Raw genomic sequence first — 27,753 nt, 5'->3', positions numbered from 1 at the left:
CTCTCCTCCAACCAAGGACAATTACCAAACAGTATAGGAGATAACATTGTTTGCCAGCAGCAAAGGCACACTTTAGTGAAAAAAAATAAATAAATAAATAAAAATAATGGGGGAGATATTTTAAACACCTAAAGCTTTGCACAGACACATTTGTTATTGATCCATACCCGGAGCTTAGGCTTCCCTTCGCATCTGTAATATCACCGTATTTTTCCCAGAGACATTTGCAAAGCTCATAAAACAATCTCATGAGACTAATCAAAGTTTCTTCATTTCAAAAGCGCTTATTTATTCTTTTAAAATCATGCACTCTCTAGTGGCTCCTGACATTAATTATTATTTTGAGTCAGAATTTTTGATGCTACGATTATAGTCTAAAGAAATAAAGACATTTAAAAAAAATAACAATTTAATTAATAATTTATTTTTACAACACTAAGGATGGGGACAATCAAATGTGCATTTTATAATTAATTTTATTATATTTTTTCCACAGCATTTATTTTGGCCCGAGAAAGAAAGCATGTACTCTATACTGAAAACACATTCAAATACGGTGGAAAATAGTATGTAGTTGCTTTGTAGAATGCACAGTAGCCGCCTTTTGAAACATAAATAATAATGCAGTAACTCTTTTGAAAACACCGTGGAATAGGTTAGTCTTTTACAACCTGATGCATGCTGCATGATGGCAAAAACTATGAAAATAAGCCCAGGTTGAAAATAACTGGAATTTTCCTTTTTCTCACTGTTGATTGTAAGTGACAATTTTATATGTAACTTTTTATTAAAGCTAAAAATGTTTCAACTTAGTTTCTCTTATTATCTTGACTTGAGCAGGGAAGGATGGATGGTGGTCTGGAAGATGCTGTCGCAAGTTAGATGTGTTTGACACTTTGGCAGCCACTTTTTGCCGACACGTTTTGCAAATTGGATATCAGTCATCTTCAGCAACCCCCCCGGTCATTTTTGAGGTATTCAAAATGCTGAGTTAAGGCACTTTTTAGGTGGATATAAGTCTGGGATGTTGTCTCCTCTCTGTTAGCTAATGTAGCCCCCACACAAACACACACAAACATTGTGATTCACTCTTGTGAGAAGTTTTGACAGGCGCAATCTTGTGCAAACGCAAGGCTGCATTCAGTGAGTGTAGATCCATAGACATTGTAGCTTCTAAAACGCTTACGGTTGGAAAATTGTGGCATTTTAAAGTTAATAGCAGAAGTGCAAAGTAAATAAGTACATCTACTCAAGTACTGTACTTCAATACAATTTTGAGGTACTGAAATGTTTCCATTTTGTGAGACTTTATACTTTTACTCTACTACATTTCAGAGGGAATTATTGTACTTTTTACTCCACTACATTTATCTGATGGCTGGAGTTAGTTACTTTGCAGAATAAGGTTTTACATGCAAACCATACAATGAGCTCATAAAATATGATGCATTGTTAGAGTTTAAACTACCCAACAGTATATGGAGCAGTTAGACCTACAACATTAAAATACTTCTTACAGGTTATTGCATCAATAATTTAACACTCTGAAAGGGGCCATTCTTCAGAATGAGTACTTTTACATTATGGTATTGCTACTTTTACTTAAGTAAAGGATTTAAGTACTTTTTTCTCCACTGGTTAATAGTGACAGATCAGATAATCGCTGCATCCCTATTTTCAACATAACATACGACCACCAGCTACATCCTGTTCAGCTCCTACGCAGAGTTACATACTTCTCTGCACATCTCCAAAATGTCAGAAGTGAGTGTGTGTCTCTCCACAGGCCGGCTCCCCGGGCCCTGATGGGGCGGAACCTTGCGTTATTGCAAAGTAATATTTACAGTAGGAGAAGCCCACAGGCTTAATTGGCATGGTCAGTGATGGAGCATATGCACTTTCCAGTGGGAGCCCATCTGACATGGCCACTCGCTGATGACCACCCACATTAGTCTCCATATGTGGCAGACAGAAGGGCCCGTATGCACACTGCCCTTCAACTAATGAAGCCAACTCACCCGGCTTATACCTCAGCCTTTTAGAGGACTTTATCCAGAGTCTGGAGCCAGCCCCGTACCTCTCACAGCGTGCACACACACAAACACGTGCACACACACACACACACACACACACACACACACAAACATATACACAAGCCATATGGTGTAACTCGGAGTTGTAAAAGCATAACTGTTCCCTCACCTTCACCTCCGCACACACACATACAGAGACCCAGACAACACACGCACACACGCACACACACACACACACACACACACACACACACACACACACACACACACGCACACTCAGTACGCAGTAACTCAGAAATGTTAAAATATAATTGCACCGTCACCCTCACCTTCACCTCGCACACGCACGCACACACCCTTAGACTCGCAGCAAGAAAACTGTGTTGAGATGTGAGGAGAGAAAGAAATAAGGAGAGAGAGAGAGAGAGAGGGGAGGAAAGGAAAGAAAGAGAGGGAGAAAGTAAGAGAGAAAGAGAGAGAGAGAGAAGCTGCGTGGTGCGAGTGTGAATTCACCCTCCAGCTGGGCAGCTAAATGGACTCGGTCGGTCATTAGCATGCATAGGTCTAGTCCGGACATTTAAGGTTATTCATTCCCCGGGCTAATTCTCTCCACGCTGAAAATGCCGGGCTACTTCCTGAATCACTCTTAATCAATGCCTTTTTACTAGTTGTTGTTGTCCTAGTTGCTGTTTCCCACTTACACATCCTCGACAACAGCCTCCACTCTGCCAGCCAACAGGTCGGCGGAGTGCGCCGCACGTTTGGGTGTTTTGGGGCTGCAGATGTTAGCGCATACTTAATAAGCCCGATCACAGGAGCCCCAACCTCGCAATGTAATTCCGCTACCCAAGGTGCATCTGTTCTGCTTGTACTCACAGGAACCCCATGCTGGCGGAACTGTTTCACAAAGTCACACAAGTCATACAGTGACTCGGCGGCTGCCTCCCTAACAGGCGGCGGAGGCATCAAAGCAAGCCGGGGCAAGGAGAAACAGCCGGATACCACCGGTGCCCAGCGTGGCACTTGACTTGGAGGCAACAAATACAAATTGTATAGACTCGGGTTGTTTATTTTACTCTGTGCACTGGGAAATATCTGTGTGTATCGTCTGCATTGTGCATACACTGCAGTTTCCCCCGATAGCAAAGTTTGAGATAAGGATGTACCGGCGCATCAAGCGATACATTATGTGAATAGACATTTCTCCGCTGGCAGAATCTCTTCTTCGCCCCCGCGGTATCACCTGACCATTGTGCTGTAGGTTACCCCCAATGCATAGGGGTCATCAGATAACTGTCAAAGTCACAACAAAATCCCCCCGGGGATTTCCGCACAGTGTTATCGAACTAAAGCGTAACTCGCGAGCAAGAGAAGTGAGGACACTGTACAACTGTTAAAATAGACTATATTGAACTGAAACTACAGCGCTGTGAAGATTCCTCCCCTCCTCTGCCTCTTCTGAGTTTTATGCATTTCAAATACACCTCCAGTCACAAAGTAAATAGATTGCGAGTTTCCGCGCTGCTTTACTTCTTTTATGCTGGGAGCGGATTGTGATGTTTCTGCCTCTGTTTTCCCCGGAGACTTCGGCTGACCCACTTTCCCCAATCCCGTGCACCTTGAGGGTGTTAACTGAATAAGGAATATTTACAGTGGAGTATTTAGAATCAATCTGATATGATTAAGTAATGAGTTCGAAACAATTAGAGGGAAGCACGGAGGGACTTTGAATGAGCTCGCCTTTTCAAAAGCCCACAACAATGTGGTGTGGGCACAGACTCCCATTGTCGAACAGAATTGAGTTTCGTTCTAAAACGATATATCCATCATTTCAAAAAAGTGACTCTATCCTCTCCCAAAGTGATTGGTAGCACAAAATGAAAACAAATCATGGTGCTTTTTGTAACATAATTCCATGGTTGACAAAACACTGCATCTTGAGTATTTTTTCTTTTTTTTTTTCCTTTTCAAAAAGGGATTGACAGCATTTTGGAATTGGATTTTTCATATTCTTCAGCAGTTTGAGGCGATAAGGTGGTGGTGGTGTCTGTGTGTGTGTGTATGAGCGTGTGTGTGTGTGTGTGTGTGTGAGGAAGTGTGTGTGGCAAATGATCAGTGTTCAATATTTTTTTGACCGCTGTTTGCTTTGTTTCCTGTCAATTCTGTATACATACTGTATAACTTGTTGACCAGAGGTTCGGTCAATAGGCCTATATGTGTGTGTGTGTGTCTGTGTATGTGTGTGTGTATTCATCACATTGCTTGTTTTGTTCCGCAGGTGATTCTGATGCTGACCAAACTGTTTGACTTCAACCTCAACAGTGTCACAGAGAGTTCATTGTGGAGGTAAGCTTATCACACTACATGAGCTCCTAACATTTCTTTAAACCTCAACAGATTATAATGTTGGCACAGTAAATTAGTGCAGAGGTGACTTTGTGTGTGCGTGGGACTTTGTTCTATGTCTTTTTGATGATTTTGAACTGGCGGTTTGGGCTGCTCTTAGCACCACTCTGAGGTGTAAAGCACAGCATTACCTTCTTGGATCTCGTAATATGAATCAGTCAAACATTTCAAGATCCAAATAGAGGCAAGAGACTAAGAAAGATCTGTCAGTTTAAGAGCTGGAATAGTTGACTCTGTTGTCCCTCAGCACCACAAACGCCTCACATGAAAGTATGAGTCACAGATCAATGTCATTGAAGCTGTCGGTGTTATCCAACAAATTGCCTTGACCAGCCTTGAACGCAGCATAGCCTCGCTTGGAGCATCATCCTCATTTCTGAAACGGGTTGCTGATGCAATCTTTGGTAGATGCCTGTTAGGAAGGAATGTGTGTACATTTGTGTCTCAAGGAAAGAGAGTCTCAATCAAAGACTGCAAGAGGTCTGCAAGAGTATTTCGTATTATGAAATGTTTTTTTTTATTATTATTGTTGCTATTCCTACCTCCTAAACTACTGCAGCTGTCATGGACCTCAGTGGGAGCAACCAGGATAAATAAAGATTAACTAAATAAAAATAAATGAAATTAAAAGTAAAAATATATAAATAAAAATGAAAGAGAACCATTATAGACTGTATTTGTTAATATATTAGAGGGGGTAAGCTCGCATGGTGTGATGACGCTGTCTTGGTGTTTGAGCTGGTTCTCATTGCATATGCCAATTTGAAAAAAAAGCTTTTGCAATCCTCAAAATTAGTGGAACGTCATAAGATGTTTATATGAAAGCCATTCTTGCAAACTGCATGCAATAGCTGGCGGCAGTTTGTTTGTCTAAGTGAAAAGAAGAGCTGGATTTTGACAAATTAAAGTTTTTAATAGTGCAGGATGGCAAGAATTTGAAATGTTAGATTTTTTTCTCACAGCTCATTCTGCCTCATTCTTCAAAGTAAGAGCAATCATCTTTTACCATCCTGACTCATTGCCAATGATTGACATCCATTTTCCCATCTACCAGCTCACTCTAAATGCAGCTAAACCTGTTTGAACGCTACAGATTTGTGTCTCTCTGCCTCTTTCGAAGGCTCACCGTTAACAGCATTTTTTCCTAATTCCTCCTTGGCCTTTAGCGAACAAGAGAAAATTAAATACTCTTAAATTTGTTCCACATCACTATCATTAAAACTGATGGAATTGAATTTTGGGCTGAGGGAACAGTAAGGCTGTTAAATGGACCTCTGTGAACCAGTAGTGGTGCAGGAATTAAATTCACTTTACTTTGCTTAACTCGGGTAGTTTTTAGAGTAACAGTACTTTTCAGAGTAAAAGTTGTGGCATGAATATAGTGAATACAAGCAAGATCTGGCATTTAAAGTGAATCATTAATTTGGACTCGCTGCTACTTGCTGCCTTACCTGCCATAACTGCCATAATAGCTTCGTTAATATGAGCTAATAAAGGAACCATTCACAAACCTTGTATGTACTGGAGGAAAGATTTTGGAACATGCACATCATCTCAATCAATTTGTCTCAAGCCCAACTAAGCACTTACTAAGCTACTTTTACATCCAGCTCACTCTTTTACATTAACCTGTAATTTTCTTGACAAGCTCTTTTACTCTGATTTGAGTGTTGAGTGAAATTTAACTGAAGTAGAACTGCCTCTGCTTGAGTCAAATAGTGGAGGAAAAGGCAGGATCAGGGAGAAAACACTGTGCATGTTCTCCTTACACTTCCAGAGGTTGCCCCAAGGCTTTGGCTCTCACCCACAGCAATGGTAAATGTACCGTTATATGGCTGCACTTATCTCATGGTGGCCTAAGTCAGGTTGTTTCTCTGTGTCAGTGGTGTTGACAGCACATTACCCTCTTAATGGTGCGTCTACCATTGACTTTTCACTCACACTATTATGAATCTAAAACCTAGCGAGAACAGAGCTTCGAACTGTGCTAATGCATGGGTGATTAAGGCTGCATGTGCATAAGCTAAATAGATAGATTGACAGAAAGACAGTTAGACAGATAAAAGACAGAGAGAGAGACAGAGAGAAGAGGCTAATGAGGATGCAGGATAGCAGTGGGGGTTTTACAGAAAGGAAGATGCAGAAGCAGAGAGTTGTATTTGAGTTGCTGCTTTGTGTCAGATTGCTGGCACTCCTCAAGGTGAATTTAAATCTAAACCAGGCAACTCTGCACGTCAGCAGCAAGAGGTAACTGTTTGAAAAATGTGAACTTCAATATGCAGAAATCATATGACGTGACATTAGCACGCTCATGTTTATCAACCCAGACAGTCTGTGATTGCTTTATACTAGTGCTGAACAATTAATCGGAAAAAAAGAGAAATTGTTTTCTAAACAAGGTGTTTTGGAGCTGCAGGTAATCTTTGGTCCATGAATCAAGTACAATATTGGTGAAAACCTTTCATCATACTCAAACTCAGTAAACTCCTGCACACTGACATTTTTTTTTAACAAAATCACTTTTCTTCAAACTAACAGAAACAAAAAAATTTAAGAAAGTTTTAAGAAAAACTTGTGGTGATATGAATCGCAGTTTAAATCACAATTGCAATATTCTGTCAAATAGTCGCAATTTGATTTTCTGTCAATATCGTTCAGCCCTTGTTTATACCAAAGGACAAGAGAAGCAAAATATCTAACATTGGTTAGCTCAGCTTTCTCTGGACCGAGCGCTCCATCACTGCTGTTTAGAAGACAGAGAGAGAGAGAGAGAGAGAGAGAGAGAGAGAGAGAGACAGAGAGAGAGTCTGTACCTGATACCAGAATTTAATTTAGACAAATAGGGCAAATCTGTGAGGTCTCAATTAGACGGGATGGGAAGCTCTTCTCTGTTGCAGCCCCACCTTGTGATTCAGGCTAATAAGTGGGGTGTATTTCCACATAAAAATCTTAGCTTAGTGTAGCTTTAAGAATGGAAGTTTGCCATCAAACCTGAGGGCAGCAATATGAAGGAAGGGGGTGGATGCGGATGTGGAGGGAGGGAAGGGTATGCTTTCGCCTGCTGCTCAGAAGATATACTGTCTGAGCGGGCTGAGCGTTTCATAAATTCATCTGGAACACTCAGCAAAGCTGCCGTCTGTCCAGCGTCTCGGGCAGCGCTGGTGGTGTTTGCACCTTGCTAATGCAGTGAGTGACCTCATGTTAACTATCCCAAAATGCAGCTCCCATCCTCCAGACCATGATTAATCAAACCCCAATAGAGAATGTGAGTGCTGTATAGTAGCTGTCTATCAATGTACAGTAGACTTGGAAATTGGAAATTCTAATTAAAACTCCAGCGTAATAAGCCTTTTTAATAAGCGAACATAGCCATAACACTAATCTATTTCAGGGAAAGTGAAATAAGGGGGTCGAATCAAGGAGGTTTAAGGCTTTTGGTGTGCATGTTTTGTGTGTGTGTGTGTGTGTGTGTGTGTGTGGGAGAGAGAGTGTGTTTCAGTAAGAAGGGAGGAGGGCTCCGGCTTTGATGGGGAATAGCTCAATCGCCTCCAGCATATCCAGAATCCATTTTCCTCAGTGAGCCATATCACCTTAATAGGACTGATATCATTCTTGTGTCCTCGTATAATGTTTCATTAACTTTCCCTTGTTTAATCCAACATGTGGACAGTCTGAATTGTATTGGCTCGGCTACGGATCCTGCAGAGCCAACAGCCACACGGCGGATGAAATCACAGCAGTGTGGTCAGGGCGGCGTTTTACACCCACACATAACCATCGACTAGCCCTTCAAAAAGCACTAGCAAAGCCCAGAGTTGGGATGATAAAGGAGAGGGACGAGTTTCACTCAGAATCATCGTCCTTGAGAAACTATCATTTTCCATTTAATATAACTTTCATCTTCTTGAGATCAGGTGGGGGTGAGCCGTTTTATCGGTTCATGTTGAGAGTTGCTGTGACACTAAAAGTAAGTCATTGGGCCTTAAATCAAGCAGCTCCGTGACAGAGGCCTCTGAGGAGCAGATCAATAGCCTGATGATGTCATTGTCCCGTGGTCCAGAGTGTCGATGGTTTCTCCTTTTGATAAACGATATTGGACTGATCCAGAAGAGTTCACCTAGTGGCAGTGTATTTCCTTACCATGGAAACCAGCCCGTAATAAATCTCCAAAGGGGTGTAAATGAGAAAGTGTTGCCAATGCACCATGAAAACTTCTGTATTTTCATGGGTGTTTGTCAACTTCAAGCAAAAAAAAATGTGAAGCACTCAGAAAACTCAGAACGCTTCTATTTCAAACAAGTGCTTCAATCTGGACTTAACAGCTGCATGGAAATAGGATGGGGGAAAAAAATATATAAAAACACATCAATCGATGTCACTGATTGCTTCATTTGAAGTGACAACAAGCATTCTAAGGTGATTTTGCTGCATTTTGAAGCTTTGCATGCTTTAAGCTTTTTTTTTCCCTAACTTAACATGAAATTAGAATAGCTCCTTGATTGAGCCTCATGCCTCTCAAAATAAATTAAACGTGACAGCTGAGATAAGATTTTCAGACTTTTTAAGACAGCCTGAAATGTTCAATTTCAACCGAACACAAATTTCGCATTAGTACTTTGACCAACATTTGAATATTTCAGCACTCATCTCATCCAGTGTTGGTCTTGATTCAACTGTTTAAAGCTGGCTTAACTCTTTTCTATGTAAATGAAGTTTAAGAAATTATGAAGTGCCTCTGCTTGCCAGTCACGTTGGACAAGACCCATTATTCCACTTCCAGAGATGAGTGAAATGTGACTGCCCACCCGAGGATCCACCCCAGGAATGCAGAATTATGACCGGCAATGGTCAATTTAATGTAGTTTAAAGGTGCACTTGCTTGTTCCATTTTCTGTCTTTATTTAAAGGCATACTGAGCAGGATTTCCCCCCTTGAAATAGCATAAACTCATCCAATAATTATCCTACTCAATAATTACTTATGACCCATTGGTAGTCTGTGACAGTGTGTGTGTCTGCAGAGAGCCTGCCTTCTGCCAGGATTTTGTTATTTCTTAAAGGAATAGTTTTTTTTAGAATTAAAATTCGGTCATTATCTACTCATTCTCATGCCAGTACAAACTCGGGTGAGTGTTTTTTCTTCATACAACTTACCTGGAGTTCTCCAGGCTCGTTGCTGGAGGAGCTTCTTCCAGTGAATGGGGAGCTGGACGTTCTGCTTCAAAAAGGGCAATAAATGTCCATAAAATTCCTCCATAAAGCTCGTGTAGTATAATCAATGTCTTCTGACGCCTGGTGATCGCTCTATCAGTTGAAAAAAAATGTAATTTGATCCATTATTTCATTAAAATCCAAGTCAATCGCCATTGTCTATATATGTCTATATATATGTCCGGTGTTTGGAGATTCCCATCCCATATCTCCACTAATGGCCAAAACTGAAGTAAATTTATGGACTCCCAAAAAAGATTGAATAGCTCTGTGATGCACAGTGTTGCAACTTGTGTGTTCACGGAAACCCCAAACACCAGAAGCATAGTCAGACACAGGACACACACATGAATTATAGAGTTGTGTATAAGTATGGAATCCCAGATTAACACATTGTTTAACTTTGTTTAGTAGAAAAGCTGATAGCTAAGCTAACTGGCACCTACCTGTCCAACAGAAAACAGACCAAGTCTGTGTCGCTCTTCATCCCGATCTTCTCCTTCAATACTTGCCAACCCCAGATTCACTCTCATTTTGGAACGTACCTTGTCTGCTTGGTGTTTCGCCCCGCTGAACTTTTTCACAGTTTTTTTTTACTGTTCTGGCAACCGCAGAGAGGAGGGGTCAACTTTGAAAGTTGTGTTTACAAGCCACAACCAGCAAAATCCTGCTCAGTATGCCTTCAACCAATTTTACTTGAATTTCTACTACAAATGCAAGCTATGCAATCAAAACCTTATGTCTCTGAAAAGGGACATTTCCACAAGTCTAGACTCACCATTTATTTTTTACCAAGACATGATAGATAGATAGATAGATATATAGATAGATAGATAGATAGATAGATAGATAGATAGATAGATAGATAGATAGATAGATAGATAGATAGATAGATTATATATAATGTAATGTTTCCAAACACAGCTATGCATGAGTTGCAGTGATGTTCTGATGGCACCGCCATATTGACTCCCAATTTGACTCCTAATACAAACATTCACAGTTAATGAGAGAATGTACCACAGTTTTATTAAATAATGCACTTTACTTACCGAGTAACAATTAAAACGCCTTTAGTATGTTGTGACATTGGCTGTAATATTCATGTTGAGATGGAAGGGCTGAAATTTCATCATCTTCCCACTGACAAAGAGACACGTGACATAGCAGTAACAATTTAAAAACGTAACATTATCTCACCTGCTCGGGGATCAGAAACTTTTCCTCTTGAAGATGAAGATGAAGTACTTTTGGATAGTTCACCCACCCCGAAGTGAGATACCGAAATGCATTGCAGTAACCTAAGTTTAGAAACAAATAATGCCTCATCAGATTATTCACTTTTACTTATACCCACACCACAACAGTCTTTTTTCAGGTAGCTCTTTTTCTAGCTTTGTTGTTATATATTTAGCCAGCCGGTTGCTAGGCGATTTGTGACGTAACTGCAAAGCCTCTACACTACAGGCCTACCAGCGCTCACGCACTGAGCGTCACACTCATGCAATTTGCACCTCTCACACGTACTCACGCCACACTCCCTGTTTCCCACACTAGGAGAGAAGTTTTTCTTAATTCTTGGTATTTTCAGGAATTAAAAGCCAGGTTTCTGCCAGCACAGGTACTCCTCCTGTCCTGTGTGTCTCTCATCAAAGAGTGCGCTCCACCTTACCCTCGGGTGCAGCATGGAAGCATTATATAGGCATTAATCCAGTTGTTTCTACTAAATTACCACACCTGTCTTAAAGTAAACAAATGCATAAGGAAGGAACACAGGCAACACAGTTTCTTAAAGAGACAGTAATGATTACTCTAACACCTATATGAACAATACATTGTGTTTCATTAAATCATTAGAAAGATTATTGCATTTTGCAGATTTTTTTATTTTTTCGATTGTCACAGTTTCAGGAGTCTTCAACAGATGTGACTTAAAATAAAAGCCGTTCATTACCTGTTCAGTTCATGTGTTGGCATGACTGACAACAGGCAAGAATCACTGAAAACCTGCCCACAAAGCTCCCAAACCAGCCAATATTCACTTGCCAGCACTGAATGCCATTGCAAAAATTAGTTCGTGTAATTTTAAATTAGATTTATTACTATATTTGTATTGGAGTCATAAACAAAGTAAAATATAAATAGAGATAAACATTATTTATCTTCAATATATTTATTGAAGATATAATATAATATAATATAATATAATATATAACCTCAATATCCTTTATTTGACTAAAACTAGGCATCCTTCCCAAGTAATCAATGTAGTCTAATCTCTCAAGTAGCAAATACAGTGGATTTACCTAGAGGAAAACTGATGTAGTCCTTTCTCTCACACACATTCTTCTCTCTCTCTCTCTCTCTCTCTCTCTCTCTCTCTCTCTCTCTCTCTCTCTCTCTCTCTCTCTCACACACACACACACACACACACACACACACACACACACACACACACACACACACACACACACACACACTCTCACTCACACACACACACACACACACTGCATTTGTGTATTATACATAAAAGATAAATGCATTAAAGTTATTTATACTTAAAATAACAAGTATAATTTCTCCTTTGTGTCTTGTGCTCTGTGTTCTAATTGCACATAATTTAATTTTGTTTTTTTCTACAAACAAAACAGCAAAAGGACAAATATTGGTTCAGTTCATTGCACTTGCCTTAATCTTTTGGCTAAAACTATCAAAAAATAGGTTAAAAACTACCAAGTTATGATAGACCTCTTGACTTTGAATTGTACACATACAAGCCCCCCAAACCCCCATTAGCATTGCATTGCCAGCTGTCAGCAATTACAAGTAACAGGTAAGGTACACTTGAACGTTGCCTTACTGCCAACAGCTATCTCTTTATTACGTTGTGGCTGTGACTGTTTTGCCTAACATTTGCCGTTTTTCTTAGATAGTTAAAGAGATACAGCTACAGATGTTTGGCTTTGCAGCTGTCAAGCTATCATGCTTGCTGATTTGACACTTGCTGTGCTTAGCTAAACTACTAGACATGTTGCATTTTATGGTAATGTTAGCTAACTGCCTGTAGTCATATTTGAAAACACAAACTTTGATCAGTATGCAACACTGATCAAGTGTTTAGCAGTGACTGTTGTTAGATAACTTCATCAAGACACTTAAAAAATTGGTGTTTGGCGAGATGAAAGTAAGGCAAGAGGATCAATGCACTGATATAGGGCAACACGACAGTTACTATGCATAAATCACATTACACTCACTTGTGGCCAATTTGCCAACCTAACTGGTTGCTTAATGACTCACCCGCAGGTGATCACTTACTTATAGTCCAATTTGGTCTATGTAGTACATCTAGGGCGTTTGTACGGGGGCTGGGGTTGGTGCAAGAGGGACTGAAACAGTATAATTCAGAAATTCCTCCTGAAGCATTGCACTCAGAATGATTAATAGAACACACAGACTTTAGCTTTCCTTTGCCAGTGAAAAACAAGACAGGTGATGCCCCTCACTGCTTATTTCCTTGTGTGATTATAGAGGATAGATAACTTTATCTATAGATCTGTAAGACATTTGTTGTTTATTTAATTTACAGATATCAAAATCAAAGAAGGCAAGCAAGGTATCGTATTGGAAAGGATGCATTAAAAATGCCTAAAAGTGAAATGACTAACAGTGAGCTTTAGAAACATCAATGGACATACTTCGGCTACATAATTTTGCCATAGACTTCATACGATTAAAAACCTTAAGGATTAAAACGTAACTATATGGTTGTATTCCTGCTTTGGCAGTTGAATCTCCCTCCCATGGTCTGCCTGCACACTTTAGCTGTGATGTTGCAGAGAAACACATCTGTATGCAGTAACTCCTGTCTTAGTCATAAGACAGAGTTTCATATTTTGGAGCACAGCTGATGTCCTTTCTTTTCAGCCAGAGCTACCAAAGTACTAATATGCAATATATCAGCTAGCATGCTGGAAACAAACACATGCTTACAATGCATCATCATTTATTGACAACTGATAAATATGCAGTCAGGTGCTTTACTAATTCAAAATATATTTTTCAAATTTAATGAAATGGCTCTAGCTGTCTCCATCTCTAGTGCAAAAAATTGCTGCTAACACAACAACCACAATCTTTCTTAGGTCATGTTTTTTTTTCCATTTTCATGTTCCATGTGTTGCTTTTATGTTCAATCTGTTCTCGCAGTATTTCACCAAAGTGATGAATACTGCACCGTATTTAAGTTGTTTATGTCTCTGTATAAATGCCACCAAGACAAATCCCTGTATGCTGTATTTTATTGTACATATACAAATAGTGAATATAATTCTGATAGTGGTTATGTTGTTCTGTCATGTTTAAGAACATAACTGAAGTTTCTTAGCATATTCAGATTTGACTAATAGTGTCATAATACCAACAAAAGTAATACTGTTAAACTGCAGAATGCCCTGCCACAGGTACAGCACAGTCAGAACATGGATGTTGGACCTATGTCAAAAAATCAGTGGAGGAATAGTGTTATGATGTTTTATGCATGTGTGAGTGTGTTTGTGTGTGTGTGTGTACGCATGTTTGTGCATGCATGTGTGTGTGTGTGTGTGTGTGTGTGTGTGTGTACATACAGGCACATGTGCATGTACAGATGTATTGATGTGTTCATGTGTTAAACAATGCACGGCATACAATTCCTGGAAACTGGCACTGCATAGGACAAGAGAATTATTACTTAGGCCGTATCAATTTTATATGCAGTGATAATGATATAAACTCAACAGTAGGAAGAACGTACGCATTTATTAATCCGTGCTGGGTCTTGTTTATGTACAGTCTAAACAGCTGAAGTCACCGCACAGTGACCGTAATGATGTGGCCCCTGTATTCTGGCTGCGGCTCAGGTTGCTGTGTTGAGCATAAAAGGGACTTAATTGCGTCAGTGCTTTTTTCCCCTCTCGCTCTGAATTCTCGAGGGGACTTTTAATTGCAACAAGTAATTCATCAAGTGTTCATCAGCCCCTTCTGATTAAATTTCAGGTCAACTGACTACGGAGCAACGTACCAGAAGCTGAACGAGAAAGTGGGAGCAAAGACAATACTCAGCTATTTGTACGTCAGCCCCAACAACAAGAGAAAGGTAATGTTTTGTTTTTTAACATCTCCTTTCAGTTTGATAGTCGTTGCTTTGGTTGATTTTTCACTGTCGCTCAGTTTAAGGTGTGATATTGTATGCAGTGTCTAGTAGTAATACTAATGTCAGATCCAGGTGCAATCTATAGGCAGACATATTGATGCTGTCTGTCTCGCTGGCTGTGTTTGATCTCTTTCTCTCCCTCTGTCACACTCTATAATGTCAGAGAGATCCATTATAATTCATTCATTAAAATGTGGTACCCACCCAGAGAGTTATCCGACCTCAAAGAAAATACTCTCCAATTTTTAATATTAATAGCTGGGCTATAGTTTCTCTTTTTTCTCTCTGTCTCTCCGGAACTAATCAATTATAAACCAGATGAAGAGGGGTAAAAAGGGAGGGGGTTTTGATAAATTCCAGTGTTTTAATCAAAGACAGACAAGGATGGGTTCATATTTACAGCCGTTCCTTCACTTGGCACCCCAACCCCCGCCCCCCCCCCTCGCCTTTCCGGGTTTAGGCCAAGTGATGGTTGGAGCCATCTGTCTCTGTTCGCTCCTCCTCAACCTCTCTTTCCACGTCTCTCCTTTAACATGACTCTAATCAGTACGGGTCATTTTCTCCTAGTTAATTATTGTCTAATAATGAAGATGAAATGCAGCCCCACCTCATCCCCCAATCCCACCGGCCCACCCTCCCAGTCTGATCCAATGAGGGAGTCTGTCAGTGGGAGGGACATCCTTGAGGTCAGGAAGAGGTGTCAAGGTAGCGAAGGAGAGAGAGAGAAAGCGAGCGCGTCCCGGACATAGAAAGAGACGCTCCTGGCTGCATGGTGGGGCGAGGCTGCGCTCATTTTGTTATCAGGGGAGGATTGAGATGGAGTCTCACTTACATTATGAGAGATATTACTCTGTGTTACACTGTGAGGAATATAAAGACGAATGACTTCCTTTGGCAATGTATGAAAAAATACCTTGAGAAAAAAACCCACTGTATGGCAAGGAACTAAAAGGAATATTCCACCCTCACATAATCGTACATTGTAATATATCATAAATCTGTAATGTAACGCATTCCAGTTCTAGTTTCTTAGTGATGAAGGGTTGTAATTTACCTTTTTGTTGTATCAACTGTCCCTCGACCTGCCTCGTCTACTTGTCTACAGGTCTACTTTTTTTTTTCCTCTTTCTGTTATCGCTATTATCGTATATTGTTTTCATTTTATGGTAATTTGGTGAGATACTATAAGCCTCTCTCGGCTTGTTTTCCTCACCTGCACATTCTGTGTTTAGCTGCATATTGTGTATATTTTGTGTTATTTTCTTTGTGCGAAACTAAACTAAACTAAACTAAACTAAACTAAACTAAACTAAACTAACTAAACTACTTCAGCTTCAGTTAGTGGTTCCTACATTTCCCAGAATGCCTTTCGACAACCCCCAGAGAACTTGCCTGGACTTGTTGCATCCAGCATGGTGTTAGTGTAGGTGATAAGCTAGATAGATATAGATAGTAACAGCAAGAGAGCAAGAGTTTCCAGAGTTGACAAAAGCAAGATTGGTGCCCCTTACTCAAAACACAGCATGTGGCTGCATTGCACTCTGGTCTATTGATGTTGCTGTCAGTGGAGAAATTGGTCTCTCTGCCTCTTCTACGATGGATTTCTCCCTGTATGATTGTTGAATGTTGGTGCAAAATGGCGGCTCTAGAAAGAAGCTCTTTGATTCTGAGGGACTGACACCAAAACCTGATGTTTACCAGTGATGTTTTAGATCATGGGAATAAGAAAAATACACCACCAAACAACAAAACAGACTCAGGAATGCAAGGCACATCAGCAATAGCTGTTCTTTTAACAGCGTTAAGGTATTTTAAGGTGGATTTTTCCTTTAAATGTGCAATATTAGCTGCAAAGGTTGTTGATGTTCATGATTGCAACGTTAAAAAAAAAAAAAACAGCAATACTGAAGAAGTCTAACTTTTTTTGTTCTGATTGTAAATCTTCCGTAGTGAATGAAGTTAATTTTGTTACCTTGGTGAAATATGGAACTTCTATGCCATGCAAATAAAAAGCACCCATTGAATTGACTTGAACAGAATTGAAAAACTGAGAGAGAGAAAGAGAGACTGAAGTAGCAAAGAGTCTGTCGTATTTGCTGCTACCTTTTGTTGCCGCTGCTTTCAGATCCCAAATGAATGGACGAACAGCGTATGTTGTGTGGGACCTTGGCAAACTCACTGAGGGAGACGGTCACCAGAAAACACAAAGGAAATGGGGTGGGTTCTTCTAACGAGGCAGAGCTGCAGAGAGCGCAGTGGGGGAAGCACAACAGCCGCCGAGTCCGGGAAGGCGGCTGGCCCAACAACGGCCGGCCTCGGTTTAAACACACAGAGCAGCGAGCAGATGAAGACCTGTAAACAGCTCGACGGGTTGCTAATGTCTCTCTTCGCACACAGGGACACAGACAAACAGCTAGACACACACACTCTCACGTACACACAGAGATACACACTGGGGTACACTTGGGTACAGACAAACGACAGACGCGCGCGCGCACACACACCGTCGCTCTCTCACATGCTCTCTCCCCCTGTCTGTCTCACACATGCACATACACATAGACACGCATGTTCTCTCTCTCTCTCTCTCTCTCTCTCTCACACACACACACACACACACATTATCCTTTTCTCACATGCACACTCACATAGACACATACTTTCTCTCCCTCTCTCTTTCTCTCTCTGTCTCACACACACACATACACAAACATTCTCTTTTTCTCACACATTCACACATATGGACACATGTACCTTCTCTCTCTCTTTCTCTCTCATGCACACACTTCTCTCCCTCTCTCTCTCTGTGTCTCTCTCTCACACACACACACTCATTCTCTTTCTCTCACATGCACACACATAGACACACGTGTACTTTCTCTCGCTCTCTCTCTTTCTCACACACACATGCACCCACATTCTCTTTCTCTCACACATGCACACAGACACACATGCATTCTGTGTGTCTCTTTTATTCTCAAACACACACACACTCTTTTCTTCTCTCCCACACACACACACACTCTCTCTCTCTCTCTCTCTCTCTCTCTCTCACACACACACACACACACACACACACACACACACACACACACACACACACACACACACACACACACACGTGTAGGAAGGTGGCAGGGAGTGCAGGTTCGTCACTCCTGCTGTCACCCCCGGCATGGCGCCATGTGACTGCTGCTGGTGGCAGACAAAAGCCCCTCTCTTCACCCAGTGGTTGAAGTAAATCAGGCCTCTGTGGCTACAGGGGATAGGGGGAGTAAGGCATTGGGAAAGAGAGATGGAGGGAGAGAGGGAAACGATGGAGAAAGAGAAAGAGACGGTGAGCCAGTGAAAGCGAAAAAGTGAGTGGGAAACGAGAGAGTGAGAGAGAGAGAGAGAGAGAGAGAGAGAAGGGGTGAGACAGCAAAAGACAGACAGAGAGCAAGTGAAGAGTGGAGGAGAGAGGAAAGAGAGAGAGTTAAAGAGTAAAAAAAAAAAAAAAGAGAGAGGGAGTGAAAGAGAGCGAGACGGCCCAGGGGTCAGACATGGACAAGGTTCTGCACAAAACAAAATGACAACACGGCAATTACATCAATTTTCATATCCTGGCTTCACATTGAGCCAGCGTATGAGAGAGGGCTGCGTCTCCAGCACACATTAGGGGAAATGATTTGGGGTTTTAGCCTGAAATGTTGTGTGAGAGCATTATTACGGGAAATAACCGCGGATGGTGGGCACTGGCGAATATACAGAGAAAAATAAATTAAAAAATAAAACAACTTGTGGCATAGTCACAGATTGCTGTCTCGTACAAATGGGTATTGCCTCTAATGGTTTCAGAAGAAAGAGGAATTTTCCAGGGGAAGTGCATGAGTGACAGATGGATTCAACCTCTGCTGCTTTACTTTCAGTCTGTGAGTTCTCTTTAAGGAATAGATGACTGCTTTTTCTCATGAATGTATTGACTAAAACAACAATCACCGGGCTCAAGTGTTTTCACGGCAAAGGCCTGTATTTGTGTTCCTGTGTATGTGTGTGTGTGTGTGTCTGTCTGCCTCTTGTGTGTTTGTGTGTGTGTGTGTTTGTATGCATAGTGTTCAAAAACAATTACGGCCTTGTGTGGCTCAGACAGCAACAACAGGCAGGTGGGTGGAATATGAATTCACCCCAGATGAGATCTCTCTCCCACTGTCGAGGTTCAAAGACTTTTGTTCATTGCCTCACTTTTGGAACAAGCTCAGACTTAAAAGTGAACTTAAATATTTCATGTCCTCGAACTGTCCTCAAAATGGCAATGACAAAAAGTAGAGCAGGAAGAGAGACAGAATCCACACACTTTCAGGAAAAAAAGGGAGAATGTCCAAAGCTTTATGATGCAGAAAGTAGAAGAATTTAAGACATAAACACTGTCCGTTATATAAAGTCGATGCTTGTCTTTGTAATAGAGTTGAGTAGCACCCTAAGGGACCCGGGGAGTTCGTTCTAAATATCCAAGGTTTGTGCAGTGTGAGAACGAACTGATGATGGCATATCAAAACGTCTTAAATGCTTTTTGTTATTGCATTTTTTACTCATTTTATACTTTAAGTTATTATTTTTTTGCAGCACAATTCTCTGTTTGGACATTCTCCTTGTTACTGAATTTATGCAAATGTATACCAAGTTCATTTTATGAACCCAAAATGTCAATATGAGAGCTACAGCTTGTTTATGGAAAATAAATAGCACGCGAAAGGAGTATGCAAAAGTCATCCTCACCTGTAATTGATAGCATGTTTTCTGTACATAAAAAAAACATGAGGCATTAGATTTGCATAAACTACATCAGAATCAGTCTTTCGTCAGCCAGCCAGCTCTTTAAGGAGACAATGCATGCAAGGTAAGTCACAATGAATCAGCCATGCTTTGCTGGCTGGAGCCGCGTGCATGCGGTGGTGGCAACGCAATCGAGGACAACCTAACGGATGACGGTTTTGCGGGCGGCGGGGGCTGGTTCTGGGGGGGATGGAACATCTGTCAGCCCTAAGGCACAATCTCCAAATGGCTGCCACGAGTGGAGAGGCAAGCACCCTGGAGCCCATGAGGAGAGGGCAGAGAGAGACAGAGGGAGAGAGAGAAGTGATACAGAGGGAGAGAGACAGAGGGAGAGAGACAGGCTGAGAGAGGGTGCGACGCAGATATAGACGGACAGAGAGAGAGAGAGAGAGGGAGAGAGGAGGAGAGGAGAGGCCGAGGCAGACAGAGAGAGGCAGGTTGACAGAGGGTATGACACAGAGAAAGACAGTTACAGAGTGAGAGAGAAAGAGAGAGAGAGAGAGAGAATAGGGGTTGTTAGGGAGATGGAGAGAGTATAGCTAGGCTTGCATTGGAATTCCATCTACACAGAAAAATAAAGGTGCGAACTGAAAATACTGTAGTTCTTCAGAGTGATGCCATAGAAGAACCATTTCTGGTTCCACAAAGAACCTTTCAAGAACCTTTTTAATGTCCCAAAGAATATATGGTTATATGCCATACATATGGTTCCTTTATTAAAAGGTTCTTAAATCTTATTTATTGGATGGTGGGTGATGGCATAAATGTGGAAAATAACCAAACTCCTCCATAGTATATGTTGTGCAATTGCAAATTAGGCTTTACAAGGGCAGATAAACAAAAATACAATGCAGGTGTCTAAGCAAAGAGAGTGCAGAAAGAAAGAAACGTTCTTTGTGGAACCAGAAATGGTTGGTTCTTCTATGGCATCACTCCAAAGAGCCATTTTCGGTTCTAGTTCGCACCTTTATTTTTCTGTGGAATTGGAATTCCATCTCTTAAGAATCATAATGGCACATCATCCTCTTCCTCAGCACGTCTATACTGAATCAATGTTTTTCAATTTTCTACATTCCAGTATTATTGCGTCTGTTGTCCTGTATAGCTCAATGGTTAGAGCATTGCACTGACGCTGTCAGAGTTCAGCTACTGAATCCCACCCATACTGAAAAGACATTAACTCATGGTAATGTAAGACACGGTGGATAAAAGCATCCACCAAATGGCATATGTTGTTATGTTATTTATTAATGACCACAGTGATGAATTCATGCGTTTCAGCAGCTCATAACAGATCAAGATGTCTACACTCGGAATGCTTCTAGTTAATTAACTAAACCTTATCTTGCTTGTCTCGTCTCCCTTCATTCATATGTAATGAATCTGTAGCTCTGTGTTTGTACACACAGCCTGTATGCTTTTCCAATTTATGTATTTCCATGAGGGCAGCTAGCCTAGCACGGAGACTTAAACCCAATTACCGAAAGGCTGAAACTGACATGTTACTGTTTGTCAGGTCCGGCAGGGGTCTGGGTGAGCCAAAATGTCAGGCAGTATTCAATTAGCACAGGCTGAAATGCCTCAGATCAAGAGACAGCACTTGTGTTTAATAAGATGGATCAAATAGTTAAAAGCACCTAGTCAATGAACTGGATCAGGCAGAAGGGAAAAGAGAAGTAATAATTACGAATATCTGTATCAAAGCATTTTTGTTTTTGCATTTCCTGCACTCACAGCCCGTAGTTGCATATCATGAATATTCATGTTACGAAGTCATGAAAGAGATTTGATTTGCTATGCTGTCAATGTAGACAGTTTGCCAAGTTAACATGGTTCTGCATGGATACACACAGGCCATCCGAGTACTTTAACCCCACAAGTTAACTCACTAGCGATGCTTCCTGTCCATCTTTATGTCTATTAGCATTGCAAAGTTATTAATTGTTACCATTTTATTTATATACAAAGTAGAATTTTAGATGCATGTATTGTACACATGTATTGGCTCTCTTTGTATCTGCTACATAATGTTGCATCAATAACATAAGCAAAAAGACATTCCATATCCAGCAGTCACGCTTGAGATACAGTAGGCACTCTTTGTTAAGTTTTGAATAGCAGCACCTTATGGACTAAATAAACTTCTCCTCCTTTTAAATACTTACCTTTTTTTTCACTGTGACTTAAGAAAAACATACAATAGTGTGGCATTATAAAATTTTGATCTCATCTTATTGTGTTTATCTGTTTTCTTACATAAAGCCTTACGCATTTATACTGTAAGTCGGCACTATACTGAAGTGGCCTCAGCCCACTGCGAATGCATTCAGATTTTCTGAAGTGCAAACAAAGTTGTTGAGTGTCTTGGTATGGGCAAATAGCAAAACTGACCCCGTTTCAGAGTTTAAGGGCATTTTGCGATTGTCCAAAGTCTCTTTAAGACACTTTTAGATGCATTTGAACACATTGGTGGCTAGGTAAGTCAGCATTAATTCAAAGTTTTTGAAGAAGCGATGAATGGAACTTGAGTTAGAGGTTGGTGTAAAGTAATTTCTTGCCACTGGAGAAGCAAATTACCTGAAACTGGGAAACCTTGGTTCTATTATTTGTCTGTATCTAAATGCAATACAGGACGGAAGCACAGACGTCGTTAAATGTGGCAGAATCACAGTGTAGAGTGTATGAAAAATGGAAATCGAACATTTATGCATAAATTTCAGAGTTGGCTGACCTATGGATTGTGGCATGCATTCCCTCCCAAAATAAGTTCAAGATGTGATCATAATTTTGATAAAATAACATACTAGGAGTGTAAATGCAAAATCGCTACATTTCCCTGGATTCTTGCCTTTTCACCTTTTTCTTTAGGCTGTGGGCCGGTGGTGATGCCAGGAGGTGTTGAGACCTTTATCCGGTGCAGCCCATGTTTACTACTGACATTTATCACCCTCTTGTGAATACCTCGCTCTTTGCTAGCTAGACCTGCTCCGCCCCCCTCACCCCCCACCCACTCCTCCCCCAACCCCCTCCCTCTGGCTTAAGTACGACCAACAGCTGACATGGGTGTAAAATATTCCACCGCGTTCCCTGGCTCGGAGGAGTATTCGTACAAAATAACTTGTATCTCTTTTATCCCTTTTGATAGCAGGTACATTGTGCCTCATCAAAGAATCCCAGATGAAACGTAAAGAAGTGATTTGGCAAAGTAGTCCCCTCTCTCTCTCTCTCTCTCTCTCTCTCTCTCTCTCTCTCTCCCTCTCGCTCTCTCTCTGGTTCTTTATGAAACACTTTTCAACATTTTCAAACATTTGAGTCAGTGTAGAACGTGGACATGGGAAGAGAAACATTCTCAGCCAGACACAAAGAAAGGTAAAAGGAATCTTATTTTGAAAGGATTGTATGGACAAATCAAACTCACAACCGAATATGCTTAAGACAATTTACACAGAGGTTAGAGAACATATACGAAGAGCTGCTCAAACAATGGTTGCAATGGGAAGAATGTGAAGTAGCTTTGATCCACTCATTGTCCCACGTTAGCTGTTTACTGTCATGTAAAATTGATTTAATCTGCTGGATATTAGCTGCCTTATAGGGTCCTACTGGCTCCGTTAATACCAGTTCAAGGCCTTAAATTAATCATTACTTTTCAGTGGTTCTGAGTTTGCAGATTGGTTTGACTCGGGAATCAAAACAAACAGGAAGTGGCTCTGCTCTGAGATCAAGTTGTTTACTTGTATGAAGTCATTCACAACCAAGTTGCTGTCACTGGGAAGCTAGAAAATTGGCTTGCCCCAGGGAATAAATCTCAAACCCTGTCTTTGTTCCACTTCTTAAACGTCTTTTCCATTCTGAACCCACTTGAACCTCTGACAACAACAAAAAAGCGAATATTTATTGCTGGGGTATTGCAGAAAATTAGGCATAGATTTACAGAGAGGAGTCACAATCCAATTACTGAGTGACCGTGTGAAATGGAAAATATGGAGCTAATTTCATTAATATTCTATCTCTGAGTATTTACTGCGGCAGTGGAGTTAACTCAAGTATTCCTTACACATATCTTAAATGTCCTCCAGCCGGCACATACGCTTCATTAACCTTTGTCATTTTCAACCTTTTTGGCCTCATAATTTACAGTCTCTCACACACGCTTACATGCACTCGCACGCGCACACACACACACACACACACACCCACACACACACACACACACACACACACACACACATTTACTCTCCTATGTCTCATAGAGAGTGTAGAGCAAAGAAATTAAACAATTCTCCAAGTGTAAGTGTGGATTCCTAACACTGCCCTGATAAGGACAGTTTCATGGTTAGTGAAGGTCCCAGGGATTTGGGATCCAGGCTGTCCGAATTCTTAAAGGTCTGCTTAAATGAAGTGATGGGAACAGCAAATCATCAGTGTCCCTGAAATTCCTGCCCTGGTCATGACCGCAGCACCAAGTAAAACCATTTAAAATGCATTTTCAAGCTCAAATATGGGTAGCAATGGTAAACTCAACCCGTTTTCTTTTTCTCATATCCTTCAAACTTGACTTTTTTTTTTAAATTTTATTTATTTTGACTTTATTTTTCAAGTATTTCGCAAATGTTTGCCTTGATTGTAGAATTTCAACAAGGCAAGGTTGCCACATTTTCACACTATAACCTCATCAAACTCAATAACATTATCCTATCTGTCCTCCAACCTTTTTCCCTTATTTGTTTTCCTGGAGAAGGTTAAAGTGAAGGTTCTTTTACACATTCTAGGTTAAAGTAGAGCAAACCAAAAAACACAGCCTCTTGCATCAGAGGCTTAGAAATCTCCATATTCCATTTACACACCTCACCGGGGCATATTGATTTCCATATTCCGATGTATATTACTGAAATAAGCATTCCTGCGAGTATGTCAAATCGTATAAAGTGCCTATAATCCCCCATTCAACACAACTGCTCCAGCCAATTATAAACCTGTCTGGTATTCCAGCGGTGTTGCAGTTCCAGGGAGTGAGCAAAACGTTAATTGGGATTTGTAGTTCAGACAGTGTTCGAGTGCATGTGATTGGATCGGTCAGCATGTGGCTCACGTATGTGGTGCTATATCTGCCGTCTGTGATTGATGAACTGGTGTTTGTGGGTCTGCCCACCATGGCTGCCATTACCCAGACGTACGCTGACAAATGACTCACCAGCATGAGGGACCAGAAACACTTTGCAATATGGTGCCGTACTGAGAAGGATATTGACTGTGAGTGCAGTGCGTATTTCCGTCCTCACAGCTGTCTGAAGACAGTAATAATGGGCGTGCAGACATTGTCATGCCAAGGGCCATGTTTGATCCAGATGTCAGCCCCTGTGCATGACATTAACACATTTGCTGCCGTTGCTCTTACAGTACACACCAGCACCTTTATCCTTCAATGCAATCCATTTATAGTTCCTATTCAGTGATGAAAGTATTAAACCACATACTGAGAAGCTCTTATTGTACACTGATAGGCTTCAGACCTTTCATACTCCATTACGGAGCGAACTTAAAGGGCCCTTAACAAGTTGAAAATGTCAGTATGTGAGGTGGGGGGAGTCGTTGTTCCAGAACGGAGAGTGCATTTTGAAAGCCTAGGAGTCGTTGGTATTGATCAACAACCCTGTCATACCCCAGCAGATGCATTCTGGTCATTTTGTGCTATGAGACAGTAAAAATTGTACTTAATGCTCCTTTAATGAAGCCTGATGGCCCATAGTTTGCTCCAAGGTATTTTGTTTTTTTAGCTACATTGGAGATATGTAGCATATGCAGCTACTGTCTCTCTCTAAAGTAAAAAAAAACATGACCAAATGAAATTTCTAATGGTAATTTGCATGATTTTTTAGTTGTTTTTTTATTTCGCTGACATTTTTTGTGCTAAGTGTTCATTTCTATGGTGTTCCTGCACTACTCTTCCCAGAGATCACCTGTCAATCAAGCAGTGTGTCCAGTACTGTGACATCTTTTTCCTTGGATGTTCTGTTGATGGAGTTTGAGTTTGTGCAGGTGGCGCTCTTTTCTTTATCTCATCTTTGTCTGTTCAGCCATGGTGGCTGTCGCTGCTCATGCTAACGACCCAGTTCTTCTTCTATTTATTCTAAAGAAACCGCTGTTTCTGCTGCTAGAATCGTAAAACGCCAGAGGATTTTACCACTCACACCGGGTGTTTAGAATAACAATTGTAAAACCTTTCATGGACTGGGTATAGGTTGAATCACTATTGCTCTGCTCACTTTTCTGCTCTTGTTATCAAGTATTGTTGTTGATGTATGTTGATGTGAATATTTTGAGATAAGTTTGTTGATCTCATATTTCCCATCATTATTTTTGTAACACTGCTTCAGCAGCATTGATGTCTATGTTTCCAGTTGGCTGGCATTATGAGACCAGTGATTTGGCTCTGCAGTGCAACTAACCTCCAGTTATACTGGTGGGAGACATGCTGAGCAGCCACTTAGTCTGTTATGAACTGGCCGCCCCACATCTTTATTTGGGGACCTGGAGTCGATATGCATCATTACAAACAAGGTTTACTCCTGAGGCAGATATTTGCCAGGCTAAGTGCCAGTCAGTCCTTAGTACTGGTAATAGAGTTTATTTGCAAGCACACACACATGAATGTAATTGCACGCACAGACACACACGCACACATACACACACACAAATGCATGCATTATGATGCACATACCCACAAGCATGTATTTCCAGACTCTCTGCTTTCTGCACTCTGCTAATGATGAGAACGTTTGTAACTGTTCAGGTCCACTGATTTAATTATATTTGCGGCTGATTTTATCTGAGCATTTTTTTTCTCTATCCGAAACTTGGCACAGTCACAAAAATGGTCGACCTCTAAGAAAAGAAGGAAGCTCATGGGAAATTAGCGCTTTCAAGGCCTGACTGAGCATAGGCGGCGAGAATGAAGAGAGAGAAAAACACAGCAGAAATCAGAATGATGAGACACACGCACACAGCCGCTCACACACACAAAAACACACACACACACACACGCATTTGCTGCAAGATGTATCGAAGAGTGTCTGTCTCATACTGATTATGATATCATCAAGCCGAACAGATACAAATTATTAATTGAGATATGGCATGATCAGTGAATAACTCTGACAGCAAAGATGACAAGTTTGAAGATGTTAATCTGGAGCCACAGTCAGTTATAATAATGTACTTTATATCTCAGATTAGATATGGTAATCGGTCTTGATTGACTTGTCTGTCTTTGTTCTCTGTTTTGAATATGTAGGCCACGGTTTAAATGGACTGTTGTTTAGCCCAAAACCAAAGAGATATTGTTTTAGTCGTTTTCTGTTTTGAGCATTGAAGTCAGCACAGCAGAGCTTCCCTAATCTTTGCCCTGTCTCCATCCATCCATCCATCCATCCATCTATCATTCTCTCTGTTGTGTTCTGGTTCAGATCATGCTGCTAACTGACCCGGAGGTGGAGAGCAGTCTGCTGATCAGCTCCGATGAGGGAGCCACCTACCAGAAGTACCGGCTCAGCTTCTACATCCTGAGCTTGCTCTTCCACCCGGAGCAGGAGGACTGGATCCTGGCCTACAGCCACGACCAGAAGGTGAGAGAACGGGCTTGGCTAGTTTGGGGCTCGGTTCGCTATTTAGGGAATCAAAAGAAGCTGGGTGGTAAGTCAGATTTAATAACCCACTCCAGCTGCTCTGGAATATCGCTCTGGCTGAATGCCACCTCCACATACGATGATACCTGCCGACGATATCCATTGTCTGGTGTTTTGTTTTGTTTGGTTATTTTATTTTTTATTATTTGTGATCTTTTTATACTTACTGTGAACAACCCAAATGTGTTGCACTGCAACCTAAATTTCCCCATGCGGACAATAAAGTTCCTGTTCTAGTCTATTCTATTCTACAAGGAACAAAAGGGTTGCAGAGCCTGTCACAACATCATCTCACGATCTCAAAAAGTTGTGAAATGAGCATGAACTCTGAAACGCAGATTAACCTGCTGTGGACATGAATTATGGGAAAATTACATTCCTCCACCACAAACTGAGTTCTGTGACAATAACAC

General features: G+C 41.0%; 1 protein-coding gene across 1 annotated transcript in view; it reads left to right on the top strand.

Annotated features, from left to right (window-relative positions):
- LOC139644379 (VPS10 domain-containing receptor SorCS1-like) overlaps positions 1-27,753 on the top strand; it is a 78,319-nt gene that overhangs the window by 15,753 nt on the left and 34,813 nt on the right. The window contains 3 exon segments of the mRNA XM_071519746.1: positions 4,312-4,379; positions 14,687-14,786; positions 27,122-27,280. Of these exon segments, the coding sequence (XP_071375847.1) occupies positions 4,312-4,379; positions 14,687-14,786; positions 27,122-27,280 (327 nt within the window).

This window comes from Centroberyx affinis, unplaced genomic scaffold, assembly GCF_046629955.1.
Source record: "Centroberyx affinis isolate AG114_WGS23_722 - 3 ecotype Tasmania unplaced genomic scaffold, CSIRO-AGI_Caff_v1 ptg000730l_1, whole genome shotgun sequence".
NCBI lineage: Eukaryota > Metazoa > Chordata > Actinopteri > Beryciformes > Berycidae > Centroberyx > Centroberyx affinis.
Note: the sequence above shows the minus strand (reverse complement) of the source record. Positions and strands in the feature narration are given on the sequence as shown.